We start from the raw sequence: 15,033 nt of genomic DNA on the forward strand, positions 1-15,033 counted from the left end.
CAGTGATTAGCCCTACTGTGACAGAGTGCGTGAGCATTAGTTTTCACTGCGAGGATGGGATGTAGCCATCAACCATGGGTGATGCCTCCAAACGATTAGCCGTGCGAGTGACAGCCGCATAGGATCATTTTCCCGAGAGGATTGAAAGTAGCCACCGCTGATGGTGAACCCCTATACAAAGCCTGCCATGGAAAGGAGTAAGAAGAATTGAGTAGAAGCAGTAGGAGAGCAGGCGTCCTTGAGCTCTACAGCATCTCCATCCGCTTATCTGAAATTCCCACCAATGAATCTGCATAAGTATTCTTATCCTTTTTATTATTCCTTTTTATTTATTATTTATTCCAATAATCACAATTACCCTTTAATCTGCCTAACTGAGATTTACAAGGTGACCATAGCTTGCTTCATACCAACAATCTCTGTGGGATCGACCCTTACTCACGTAAGGTTTATTACTTGGACGACCCAGTACACTTGCTGGTTAGTTGAACGGAGTTGTGTCCACTCGTGCCAAATACCTAAACTCCACAATTTTGCAATGAATGCAAATCAAAGAATAGTGATCACAATTTCGTCCACCAGTAACACACAAGTGGGAAAATTGGGTAGCTAGGTGAAAAATTATGAAATTATATCAAATATGTATATGTTAGATGAAATCTTAAATTAGTCAAGGATTCAATTTGTTAGCTCACTTAGCCTTATATATACATCCTTACCCTCACCTCAGCCCCATTACAACCTAAGAAAAGACCTCATGATTTTTGTATGTTTATATTCCATATTTGTTTATTGGTTAGATGAAAAACAAAGTTTAGAAAGCATGACTAGAAGAGAAGAGAGTGATTAACCCCAAACACTGAGTGATTAGAGAGTGAACACGAAAACTAGTGAGGGTTCAATAGCTCATTCTCATATGTCCATGTTTAATTATTAATTTTCTTGCAAGTTGTGAACTATCTTAACTCAACTCAATTGTAACTGTGCTTTAATATGATTTGGCCCTAATTGTACATATATGATTCCTTGAAGATATGAATTAATTTAACTACATGTATGATTTATATATAGGTGAATAATAACTAGAGTTGCATGACTCATTTAGGTAGTTGCATTTAGAATAGATTGCATTACATATGATACCACCATTTTACCTTTACTCTTTTCTCTTGGATTTAGCATGAGGACATGCTATTGTTTAAGTGTGGGGAGGTTGATAAACCCCTATTTTATGATTTATCTTGTACTTAAATTGAGTGTTTTTATCAACTCTTCACCCACTTATTCATGTAAATTGCATGGTTTTACTATTCCTTCCTTGTTTTGTGATATATGAGAAAACATGTTTCCTAGGCTTTAAAAATATTAAATTTCATTATCTTTTATTACCATTCGATGCCGTGATTTGTGTGTTGAGTACTTTCAGGTTTTATAGGGTAGGAATGACTTAAAGGATGGAAAGAAAACATACAAAAATGGAAGGAAAGTGCAAAACGGAGTTTTTGGAGAAACTGGTAGCGACGCGTCCGCATGGACGACGCGAACGCGTGCTCTGCGTAAATTGGCATCGACGCGAGCGCATAAATGACGCGAACGCATGACTTGCGAAACACAACTGACACGGACGCATGACTGACGCGACCGCGTGGAAGAGCAACACTCCAGATGACACGACCGCGTGACCCACGCAGACGCGTGACAAGCGCGATCTGCAGAATTTGCAGAAGTCGGCTCCAACGACTTCTAGGCCCTTTTTGGTCCAGATCCAAGCCCAAAGAACACATATTAAAGGGCTATAAATGGAGGAATCCATCCATTCACCAAGACACACGACATACGAGGGGGGATACAACATACATTCAGAGAGAGTTTTAGGATTTAGATGTAGTTTTTAGAGAAAGAGGTTCTCTCCTCTCTCTTAGGATTAGGATTTACTTTAGGCTTTAGGATTTCTTTTAGTCATTAGGATTGTTTCTTCATACCAGGTTCAATATTATATTTTTCTCTTTTATTTTTATTTACTCTGATGCTTTTATGTGTATTTGATTGATGTTGCCCAATTGGCTTATGAACCATTCATGTTAGGATTTTCTTAGTTGATATAATTTGAGGTATTGCAGACTCATGATTGTTTTGCTCTGTTTATGATTTATTTTCTTGTTTTGTCTTTGGTTAATTAATTGGTAATACTTGAGTTATCAAACTCAGCAGTGGTTGAAATTGGCAATTACTAATTAATTTGGATCGCTCTAAAATTTCACTGAAACTCAAGGATCAATTTAATTAGTCTACTTGACTTTCCTTTATTTAATAAGGGATAACTAAGTGGGATTAAAACCCAATTCTCACCACATCGGATAGATAACTAGGATAGGAATTCTGATTTTCATACCTTGCCAAGAGCTTTTCTTAGTTATTAATCTATTAATTCCTACAATTTATTTTCTCTTATTCAAAACCTTTTCAAAACCCAAAATACTGTTTTCCATAACCAATAATAATTCATACTTCCCTGCAATTCCTTGAGAAGACGACCCGAGGTTTGAATACTTCGATTTATAAATTTTATTGGATTTGTTACTTGTGACAACCAAACATTTGTAAAGAAGGATTTTTTGTTGGTTTAGAAGCTATACTTACAACGCGATCACATTTTTATATTTCTTTACCGATAGGAAATTCGTCCTTCAATGATATAAACAGTGCATATTTAAATTTGAATCAAAGAATGTTGATGTACAAGGAACAGAAATTTAGAGAATTATTATTTCTCTGAAATTAATGAAAGTTTAATCCTTGAAGCAAAAGAAATAGCAAACGAAAAATAAAAGCAAGGTCCAAGGCTCTGAGCATCAATGACTAGGGAGGTCAGACATGATTAAAAGCTCAAAGAGTTGTTTCCCTAGTCACATACTTGTGGTGTTCTTGTGTCAAGTAATCCTTGAGACAAAACATTTAGAGTCGAGATCAATTGCAGAGTACACCAAAGGCTTTGAGCACTACTGTCTGGGGATAAAAAAATAAAAAAATTAAAAAAATTAATTAAAAAATAATAATATTTAGAACTTAAAGAGAGTTCCCCAGTTAAGTGCTTGTGGTATTTCTGTGTCAAGTAAAGTTTGAGACAAAACATTTAAAGTTATGGCTAGGCTCAAGGTGCAAAGCACCAAAAAAAAATTGATGTGTTCAAGGATTAAATTGAGTTACAAAAGATCAGAAAATTCATAATATTATCCGGATTCTAATTCCAGATGACAGTGACATCCTTCTGATTTAAAGGAGAGTGGGATCCCAAAACTATTCAGGATTGCAGTTGTAAACCCCACTATAAGAAGAGACATGAGCTTAATCGAACTCTCATTCTCATGCAAATTCACACCCTAAGCCTATATTAGTTTTGGTTGCTTGAGGACAAGCAACAATTCAAGTTTGGTGTTGTGATGCGTGAGCATCTTTTCTATCTTTTCCTAATGAATTTGCATATAATTTGTTGAATTTAATAAAGAATTAATTATCTTTTAGCTAATATGGATGCTACTTTGAGTCTTTTGCAATTTTGTTTATTTTAGGTAGCATTCGGCTGGATTTGATGGAGTTTCTGCAACACAAGAACAAAATGAGATGGCAGCGAGGAGCGACGTGTACGCATGACTGACGCGTACGCGTGATTTGGAGCTTTCCATGGCGACGCGTGCACGTGACTGACGCGTACACGTGATTTGAAGAATTGTACAGCGACGCGTGCGCGTGACCGACGCGTCCGCGTGACTTGCGAAAAAGACCATCGACGCGTACGCATGACTGACGCGTACACGTGACATGCGCCACATGCAGAAAATGCATAAACTGCTGGGGGTGATTTCTGGGCCCCATTTTAGCACCCAAGTTAGGCGCAGATCCAGTGAAGCCAAGTGGTCCCCACGTTACAAGACGCGGAGTAGTTAGTTAATTCTGATTTAAATTCAAATTTGATTTTAAAATAGGAAAACATATTATCTTAATTTTAGATATTAGATTTTAAATTAATTAGGATTAGTTATAAAAATAGGAGACTTCTCTTTTATTGAGGAGGTTCCACCAGAGGGGGATTCCATTAGGGAATTCTATACAAATTTACATTCCACATTCCATGAGCAACTAATCCTCCACTGTTAAGGTTAGGAGCTCTGTCTATTTGTATGGATTGATTTTATTACTTTTTCTATTTTGATTTATGTATGGATTTATAATTTAAAAATTATTTTCGCTCTTTATTTTATGAATTTGGGTGGAACGGAAGTATGACCCTCTTTCTATTTGGGTTCTTGTAAAACTTGAAAAAGCTCTTTACTTGAACAACAGCTTGATAACATATTCTCCTAAATTTTAATTATCTAGATTTAACGGGATACGTGACATATAATCCTTTTATTTTTGGGTAATTAGAGTTTTTGTGGCATATAAATTGGAATTTGATCATGTAGCTTCTAATTGGAATTAATTGACCAAGGAATTGGCAGTTAATGAATTTTAGAGGAGACTAGAAAGGTCTAAGGAATTAGGGTCTAGTCACATATAGTTTGCCATAAATTAAATCCTACATAATTAAAATAGTTAGTAAGAAAAGTAAATCCGGAAAAATAGATAACTATGAAACCTTAACTGCCTTCTCAATATTTTATTCCTAACTTATTTATTTGTCTATCCTTTTGATATTCTGAGTTCAAACTTAAACCTTTTGAATATCTCAAAACCCTTTTCTGCTTGCCTAACTAAGCCAATCAATCAATCATTGTTGCTTGATCCATCAATCCTCCTGGGATCAACCCTTACTCATGTAAGGTATTACTTGGTACGACCCGGTGCACTTGCCGGTTAGTTTGTGGGTTATAAAATACCGCATCAATCCTCAAATACAAGTCCTACCCCTCTAAAACTTAAAATGACATGCGACGAGGGAAAAAATCTCAACTAAACTAAAAATAGAAAGTACAAATGTGTGTGTGTGTGTGTGTGTGTGTGTATAAAGCATTGTAGTTCAGCCACGGCTTCGCGCCAAAACTTCTTGAACTTGTCACTGAAATGTTGGATATAAAAAAAGGATGAGAACAAATCACACATTCTCAGTAGGGAAGGAAATACCATCAAAGCAAAGAGATCCCTGCAAATAGAAAGAATTCTATTATAAAAATTGTTTATCTTTTAAATAACCCTTTGGAAAAATCCTGTGAAAAATATTACTTTGAAAATGTCATTATGAATCTTCTTTAGTTTACAAATCCGTAAAGTAAATCATTTAGCAAGGGAAAAGGCCAAAGGTGTGCCTAATGGCTTCCTACCCAACAAACTTACATCGGTTATTCCTATCCATCCAATATGTAAACTAGAGTATCAGGACAATACCAAATCCAATCGGCCTCAACCTCTATCACTACATCAGAAACAACCCCCCAGCGTTACCACCGCCAGTATGAAGGATCTCTCAGTTTTCAAACACAGACAAAATAATACAAAGAATACACAAATAAAGAGTACAAACAGAGCAATTAGATCAAATAGCAGATAGATGCAATTATTCAAATAGGAAAACCAAATACAAGATGCACACCTAAATAATACACACAAAGACAAATGATGCATGTCTGTCCTATGGCTAATAATCTCATCTGTCAGTTATACAGCCAAATCCGACATGTCCGGCAGCGAACCCTGGACAGTCCATCAATGCGCGCATCCCCAAGAGGAATTCACATCTCAAGAAGGAATTATTCAGAAAGGTATAAGTGTCCAACCATATCTTGCGACGGAGGGTCAACAAAGTCTCAAGTCTCATCCTGGATCAAATGGGACGAACCACTGTATCTACCCAAGAAGACCCACGACTCAAATATCTCAATTACCAACCCAGAGCAAGCGAGACAAAACCACAATTCTTGCATCTACCCAGGTGATTTCAATCTCAATCAAATTTAATTCATTACGCAAGCGGGATAACACCCAAACTTTGCCAATTTAGCCATACTCAGTCATCATCAATCTCATCATCAGATTTATCATTTACCATAATCGTCACTAATCACATCATTAATGACATAATCATCATCCTCAATCACAATCTCTTGCACATATCTCAACTTAATCAAGTTTTTATTATAAACTTCATATTAATCTCACTTCTCATCAATGACCTCATACTAGACATAATTCTCATCATAATCATAAACTCCACTCTGCTTCCTACTCCGCACACTCCAATGCTTAACAGGTTAGGCTTAGGCCGTTACATACGGCTTGCGGGTATGAGGTCTCTAATACGACACCCTAGACTCGAGATCAAGGTTGCATACCAACTCAAATAGAACATAATCATTTGTAATCAACCTCATTTTAACTCAAACACGGTCTATTCCATTCAACCTCATTAAATCATTTTTCTAATTAATCACTTTATAGATTGACAAGCCAAACTTCTATAATCCTCAATTTCAATTTAATACTCCCAAAGTCCTCACATGTTATCTCATAACTCTAATAAATTAACATTTAATCTTTCTTCAAGTATATCCCTTTTTTTCAACTCCATTACCTAATTCTATTAATACTATCTCCTTTCACACTTCCTAAATCAAACCCGTAGATTGATAAAGTAATTTACCTTTTTAAAACTTTAATTAAGTAAATAAATTTTTTTTGTTATTCAAAATTAAATAAGTTAAATGATAAACCAATTTCACGATTTAATAAAATCATAGAACTCATTTTTCATTTAAAGCAATTCATTTAAGCCAGATTTTTCAAACCAATTTCAAAACCATTTCTAGCTTTAAAACTTTTTAACAAGGTTCAAAGTCATACTAGTTAAAAATTGAAAATCCTAATTGAAAACCCTAAAAGTATTTATTCTCAAATCCAATATTTTAATTATTTTAAAATCCTTAAAGATTTTCAAGACATATCTCTTTTGAAAAAATTAATCAAACCAAACTCTTTCTTTTAACCAAGATTTCCAAAACTTTTCAATTTTTTACAAAAATTTTGGCAGAACCTTCTTTAAAAACTAGAGTTTACCACCATTTACGGATTCTTTCAATTCAACCTCAACTAGCTTCCATAGCCAACAATAACATTTAAAATCAATCCAATGCCATAATCGACATAGTCAAGTATTCTAAATTTCGTTCCAAATTCAAAATTATTGTCTAGTATAGTCATAATTATTGCAAACGTCATAACTTATTCAATCAGCTTCGACAGAATTTAGAAATCAACCAATCAATAACACAAACAGTCACATATTCAACCACAGCAGAAAATCATGTACATTACAGGCATTCATTTATTTGCATTAATCTACTAAACTTGTTATACTAAAGTTGTCAGGTATTCAAAGTTTAAAGCATATTTAATTAACCCCTACCTTAGTCAAAATCCAAAAATTAAACCCGACAATTCCTCTTTTATTGTTGATTTTCAACAACGGTAACAACCACGATGATCTCCAAACAAATTGATGAGATATATAAAAATTACATAGTTTCAACTTGATATAAAACAGGTGAAGAAGATATGATGAGGTGCTAAAAATTTTAAAACGGGCTTGATAGGTTCGTGTAAGTTATTATGGTCGGCATTCACACGTCCTTATTCGTTTAACAAACCAAAAAAAAACTTCATTGTTTTCCAAGTCACTTATCACTCCATTTCAAGTTCACTCGAATATCTAACATCATCCCCATCACTCTATCTTATATGAAAAACTCCTCAACTTTCATTCCTTTCAAACTCTCATCTTGATCTACGTTCAACCATTAACTTTGACTTTCAACTAACTCACTCAAGGTTTTAAACTCACTTGTTATCAAGCGGAAATCCGATTAATCGACTTTATTATTGCGAAAATCTTAATAATCTGACATGCATTTAAACATGTCAATACAATATTATTATCTCACGTTGTTCGATCACTTAACAACTTATTGCGAGTCTTTCTTAACAACTTATTGCTCTATCTTTCTCTCCTCTTCTCTCTTTCTCTAACAAGCTCATCCCTTCTTTCTCCTTGTCTCTACTTTATGTCTCCTTCACTTCGTCCCTCTTGACCAATAGTTTAACAGCAGTAATATCTTTCTTTACCTCTTTAATAGTATCCCTCCTCTAGACCGATAGTGAGGCTAATTTTGATTGTTATGAAGAAGAGGGATTAGGAATTCTTTTAATTAGCAGGGGTATTTTAATAATTTCACTTATTTAAGTCTCTATTTTTATCTAAATCAAACATGATACTAAGATATAATCCAATTTTATACACTTTACAATAATACAATACAAAGATTTAATTTAGTCTCAATTTCGCTCTCTATCAATCTCAATTTCTGCTCCAAACATATCCTAAAAGACTATCTTCTTATGTATTTAGCAACTAAAATAGATAGTTCTTTGTTAGTTAAAAAAATAACTATAGAAGAACTAAACTTTGAGAGAAATGAGTTAAAACTTCAATTACATTGGCCTTTATAACACACATCTAAGAAGAAAAAGCATACATTTAATAAACTTTTTACGATTATATATTATGGAAAAGAGATTTTGGCTTTATTTATGATTATGGAATACAATATTTCTTTGAAACTTAATTTCAGCTGAATTTCACAGTAAAATGTAGTAAATTTTTATTCAAATGTCATTTCATCTATAATCATTCATAATAGAAGAATGGAGTACATTTAAGGTTCAAAATACTATCAAATGTAATTGAGAATTTCATATTCAAGATCTAACTCAATTACCTTCAAACAATATTGTTAGTAAGAACCAAACTCATAATTTGAAAAGACTTTTTGATTAGTATATACTATTATAAAACATTTGAAAAAAATGCTTGAATCATATCTTGATTTTTTTTAACACAACTTTACCTTTTAGAGAAAAATTGGTTGTGCTAAACGAACAAATAACTTTGTTCTTTGAATAATTAATATCACTTATATTTGTATTGTAACAAAAGTTTTTTTTATTTTGTGGAAAGGATCTGTATCAATAATTATTATTTTATGTATTAACAATTTAAGATTTTAGACATAAATCCTTTTTATCATTCTACAAAAATTAAGATAATATATTGTGCATCCAGTTATTTATTTATCTTAACTTTTAGCAATTTTGATAGGTGTTTAAACTACTAACAAAAAAATATAACATTGTTTCTAAATATAAATACAACTACTTCAACTCAAAAATAGACAAAAAATGTTGGTAAGTATCAACAAGTAACAATGTTAGTTATATTACTGATTCAAGAATAAATATAATACTAAAATATAAAATAGTTCTAAATAAATTTTAACAAAAATAATTTTTCATAATAATTTATTTTGCAATGATAATAAAAAAGATACTTCAAAGACAAATTTTATCTCATGTTAAATCCAAATCAATTTTAACATAATAGTAAAAATTTGAAAGTTTCATTCATAAATCATAAAAAAATATCTACAAATTCAACCACTAATATTATTTAAAGAAAAATCTTTAAAAATATAAATATTTCAATCACAAATTATATATTAAGATTAATGAGTAATTATTATATTTTAAAAACAAGTAAATTATTATTTATTGATTTTATTATTTTTAATATTAAAAATAGTTAAACTTTAAATTTAATTAACTTTATAAAATTTTCATAGCAAAAATTATTATGTATATTTTTATTTAAAAAATTAAAAAAATACTTTATATATTTTGTATGTTATCCTATGTAGAACACAAATACATATACTAATTATGTTTTTTAAAAAAAAAAATCGAAAGCGGAAGTATTTGGAGACAAATTAACATAAAAAAGAAGCATGAGTTGGAGACTTTACTAATGGCACATCTTATGCCTCTAAAAAGGCTACACCTGGGTTCGAGAGCTGGTTGAGTCTAATTGTGAACATGAACCCTTTATTGTTGTGTGTAGTGTGGGTAAGTATTATAATGACAAAAATACTAATAATAAAAGAGAAGTAAGGGTATTTCAGCATCTTTACCTTAGCAGAATACTTTAATATACTCCCTAACTCCTATCATTGATGATAAACTGATAAACAAATTGTGTCGCTATGACTTTCTCTGGAATACTCAAAGCTTATTTCGCCATGACTTGACTCTGCTATTGAAGGCTTCTATTTCATTGCTCAAATTTGATGCATCCTTAGTTCTTACCATTAACCAATAATTTGACCATGACAACAAATTGTACATAGTGTGCATAGTGTTGTTAACATCAATAATTTAAGATTTCATTTGTCCATTAGACCATTACACATCTTGTAATAATCTGGATTTATATGAATCTGTCCAAAAGCATGAACTTAGAACTCAGAAAGCAACTAGTCAGTTGATTTTCTCTTTCTTGCCAGAATGGAAGCTATCTGGAATCTAGGTCCGCCCCTTCGCCACTTCTTGAAGGATACCATTGCAGCTTGAGCTGCCTCATACACTACAATAATAAAAAGAAAACAATAAATAAATTTATAAAAAAAAAATCAATAGCTTCGAGCTAAAAGAATTTGACAACATATTGAATAGTGAAAGCATGATTCATTTAGCAGGCAGCACAAGTCTTACAACTGATCTCTTCTTTTGTCAAAATAGTCCAGAATTTGGAACCAGCTGCAAATGCTGTAGTATGTGCCTTGGTGAGAATTTCCTTGTACCTACTCTTGAATGCCGACAACAACAGAAACCCAATGGTTCTATCACTAACTCTGCCATAAATGAAAAATTACATTAACTTAGGAATAAAATTCAGAAGTGATTTGAATAGCTGCACGAAGTAGCACAAGACAAAAGCAAACTAAAGAAAAAGAACATAATTTGAAGATTTCAATTAATTTAAATTTTACCAGAAAGCAACTAAAAGGAAATTATGCACTTTCTATTTATTTTGATGTTAATCTCCTGTGTACACACTACTTAAAGGTTGCTTAGGCTTATAGACTAGAGCTACTTTTCACACATTTAAAATGCAATAAATTTCATGTTTGATGATAAACCAAACTGAAGATGACATATCTACAGACCATTCACTTTTTGAAAGAATTATCCAAAGCCTGTGAACAAATTTATGAGATTTTGTCATCTTATTGTCTTAACTTTTGCGGCAAAATTTTGGTAGTAAAAATCTGATTGAAGTGGTGCATGAACACTTAAGTAACCAAAAGGTGAGGTTCCCAGGCTTATACAAGATTTGAAGGATGTTGGCAACCATGTACTATCTTCCAAAGATAAAACCAAGGAGAAAAATGTCATAACATATAAGAACATAACAGGTTAAAGCAAAAGAGAAATAAATAACAGTTTAGATAAAAACCAAGAGAGCATGAGCAATAGCAAGACTTACATGGGTGCTATCTTGCAACCAAATTCATAGAAGAATGGACATCTAGACCTCAAATCCACACTTGCAGAATCAGCCTGGATCTCTAACCTTGTTCTAAAATCAAGGACCACCAACACCAAATAAGAAAATATTGGTTAACACTTTTTAACTTAAAAGTCAAGCAATGTAACAATAATAGAATCAAGCTGTTATCATTCCTCATGTACATAAGTAAATTTGACTGGGAATGCCGATTCACATTTTAAAATTTGTGTAGAAAACTGTTTTAGTACATAACATTTGGATCAAGTCTCAGTTTCATCTCTAACATTTGGAACGTCCTATTTTTGTCTTAGAAGGTTTCAAATGGACTCAATGTTGTCCCACCCATTGAATATGCATGAAATACCTAACATCATTAGTGTGTGACTGCATGTTTAGTGAAAGGTTATTAATTAAACAATCGCCGCTCTTAATATGTATGAACATGTCAATGTTGTGATTGTAGAAGTAAAGGAAAAACTAATAATGATTATGTTAGAAGATATTAGGGTTTACTTGATCAATAAGTAGGTTGATAATGAGACCAACATGGTGGCAATAGCTACGTTGACAATAGATGTTGAGAATACTTGTTTAACTAATCACAGTTATTTGTACATATTACTAAGGGTGTTAAGTATTTTTTTCGGGATTTAACTGAGAGACAACATTGAATTGATTTGAATTCTTCTGGAACAAAAACAAGACAATACAAACCTTAGAGACAAAACTAAGATTTAGCCCAAACAACAAGAACTAAAATAGTACATTATCCTTAAAATTTCTATGAAACCCATGTAAGCTTAATGTTGATAATTTTTCTGCATTGTTTCACACAACATAATGACAAACTAATGTAACTGCTATATTAAAAACAATGTAGGTAACATATATATGATATCAGAGGAGATACAGCAGAGGATCAATAGCAAGAACAAGAAGATGAAGTTTGTGTGTAAACAAATGTATTGGTATTATTCTCAATGAGTTCAATTGAACCCTTGATTACAAAACAGAGAGGCCACGAATTTTAATCTCCTAAGCTTAGCACGGAAGGCTACATCTCAGCCACATGTCACAGATTAGAGAAAATATCCTAATCTGTTATGTTAGAATCATAACAAACTAATTAGGCTCATTAGGATTTAACTCTTCTAATTTCTGTTTTGGGGGTTTATCACTAACAATATATGTTCCATATCTAGTAGAAGCCCTAGAATGATCAGCAAAAGTATTCAGAACAATAAGAGTTCTTAAATTGCTTCCTCACTAAAGACATGTTCAATTATATAATAGAGTGTGCTTTTTGTAAGAAGGCATAAATGAGGTCATTACTTTTGATTGAAACAAGGAGGAACATGGACTGATACTGCTTGTCTCAACTGTAGTTCATGAGCAAGCCAAAAAGGCAGTTCAACTTTTGAACCTGTTTCAATCTGAAAATGAAATATTCTAACATCAAGTCACCAAGTCTGGTGCCACTACTGGTGATTATTTCATTCAGAAATACAAAAGGCAGTGTCAATGGCTCTTACAAAGTCTGTTTCAGAACTGGGATCTATCCCCACTCCAGATGCTGGCTTCTGAAATATAACTGACACAATCTGGAACCATATCACAAGAATTCACAAGCATTAACAATTTATTCTCAAAGCATGCCCTTTATTTTCAAAATTTATCGTCAAATCAAAACATTAACCTCTCATTCAACTTGAAATTTATTAGTTGGAAAATTAGAAGCATTAATTTGTTAATCAAGTTTGAGGGTATTAAGTGTACCTCTTCCTCTGTGATAATATCATCAATATCATAGTATTTTGCCATCCCACTCTAAAACTTTGCTGCTATTACCAGTTTCTCTTTAACCCATCAAAAAGAGACAACTGCATCGCACAAAGAAATTTCAAACTTAACACCTTTGTGTGTGTGACTGTGTGTGAAATTTAAAATCCCTAGCATTAGCATTTAAAAAACGAAATTAATACAATAGTTTGGGAGAAAACGACAAATTGAAGGCAAATAGAGGGATGCAAGAAGTTTCTGATCATGTTGGAATGAAAATGATTACAGTCTGGTCTAGATCCTTTTTCGTGGCGCTGCATGCGCCCGCACGCATGGTGGGGGATTGTGTTGACCAACTCACCCAAAAAACTCAAGATCACAATTAACAAAACAATTAAGATATTTGTGAGTGAGAACATTCATCGAACAGTTGGTGTGCTGGTCCCAAATGTCGAAACAAAAAGCCAAAACAATTGCAGAGTGAACATGTACCCGAAGGAGAGAGAGGAAGCGGAAGAAATGGCGGAGCAGAAGCAGAGGTGAATGGCGGGGCAGTGGCAGACGCGAATGGCGGAGAAACACAGGTGAACGACGGAGCACCACCGACCACTAACTTAGCAAACACACGGCGAACGCGAGGGAAAGGAGCAAAAGCAGCAGCAGTGGGGGCGAGCACAGGAGGAGTGGAGGCCGGAGAGTGTCTCTAGTGAGATGTGTATTGTGTTGTGTTTATCTTCTTTCTTTCTTTCTTTCTTTCTTTCTTTCTTTCTTTCTTCTTCTGTGTGAAATTTATGATGATTCAAACTTTGGCGCCTTTTTGTAAGAGAATTTTGTGTGTTTATCCGTAATGGCGGGTTTTAAAATTTGTACTATTTTTAATTTGAACCCTGAAGAAGAAAGGTGACTGATGAGGTAGGGACTTGCTGCCTGTGCCAACTGCCAAGATTAATAATAAGGATTTAGTTAATATTAACCAACATCCAACTAGTCAACTATAAGTCAATTTGTTATTAATTAAAAATTATTTAAATTTTATTTTTTAAAAAATATAAAATCAATAAATATTAATTACAGTTGTTTAAAATCGACTGATTAAAAATTATTTATCTATATTTTTCTTTTAAAATATATATAAAATTATTAAAAATACAAATAAAATTTTTATGTATTTAAGACAACAAAAAATTTAAAAATTTATATTTATTCATACCCTGATCCAAAATTTCTAACCAGACTTTGATCTCAACAATTTTACTAGAAAAAGGGAACGGTTATCTATTATCAAAGGTGAAACTACTCTAAAAGGTAATTATCTATTCTAATATAAATACACTAACACTCTCAGGTATATTTAGAACCCAATTTATTAAAAACCTGCTTAAACTCTTGATAACTTAAGCATCGGAGTCTCTTGTAGGTACCATCCCCCCCCCCCAAACCTCCTTACGAGGAACTCGGACGGCGGCACCAGTAGAAGTTGGACTTTGCCCTAAAAAGAATCTAGACCTCACGTTCGGGCCCAAAAGCAACCCAGTTTCAGGTAACTAACCCTTGAAACATTGGCGTCGTTGCTGGGGACTTAGAAGTCTATATCCAATCATGGCAGACAATCGGCTTGAAGACGGATATACAACATTCGAATCTGAACCAGAGCACCATAATGATGACTGAGCACTCGTGATACCTCCACGACCAAATAGAACAAGTAATCCTAATGGGGATAGAACATCAGGAAACCCTCATCCCAGGTAAATCAACTCAGAGGTACATCCACCCGAGAATGAGGAGTCTCTACACCCAACAGAAATCATGGGACTTGTACACGGGCATCATGGCTGACCGAAGCAACTCGAGCAGGAGATAAA

At 33.3% G+C, this 15,033-nt stretch overlaps 1 protein-coding gene across 1 annotated transcript; it reads right to left on the reverse strand.

Annotated features, from left to right (window-relative positions):
* Positions 1-10,123: 10,123 nt before the first annotated feature.
* Positions 10,124-14,102, reverse strand: LOC112715394 (DNA replication complex GINS protein PSF3). Its single transcript, XM_025767151.3, has 7 exons — positions 13,661-14,102; positions 13,166-13,269; positions 12,922-12,990; positions 12,722-12,822; positions 11,366-11,458; positions 10,591-10,730; positions 10,124-10,462 (listed from the first exon to the last, which is right to left on the reverse strand). Exons 2-7 carry the CDS (start codon positions 13,208-13,210, stop codon positions 10,353-10,355), a joined length of 558 nt encoding a protein of 185 aa, XP_025622936.1. The 5' UTR covers positions 13,211-13,269; positions 13,661-14,102; the 3' UTR covers positions 10,124-10,352.
* Between the last annotated feature and the right edge of the window lie 931 nt (positions 14,103-15,033).

This window comes from Arachis hypogaea, chromosome 10, assembly GCF_003086295.3.
Source record: "Arachis hypogaea cultivar Tifrunner chromosome 10, arahy.Tifrunner.gnm2.J5K5, whole genome shotgun sequence".
Lineage (NCBI taxonomy): Eukaryota > Viridiplantae > Streptophyta > Magnoliopsida > Fabales > Fabaceae > Arachis > Arachis hypogaea.

Coding starts and splice junctions, on each gene's coding strand:
- LOC112715394 (XM_025767151.3), bottom strand. CDS start 13,210: ATGGCAAAATACTATGATATTGATGATATTATCACAGAGGAAGAG. Junction 12,991..13,165: donor ATATTATCACAGAGGAAGAG/GTACACTTAATA, acceptor ATATGGTTCCAG/ATTGTGTCAGTTATATTTCA. Junction 12,823..12,921: donor CCAGTTCTGAAACAGACTTT/GTAAGAGCCATT, acceptor TTTCATTTTCAG/ATTGAAACAGGTTCAAAAGT.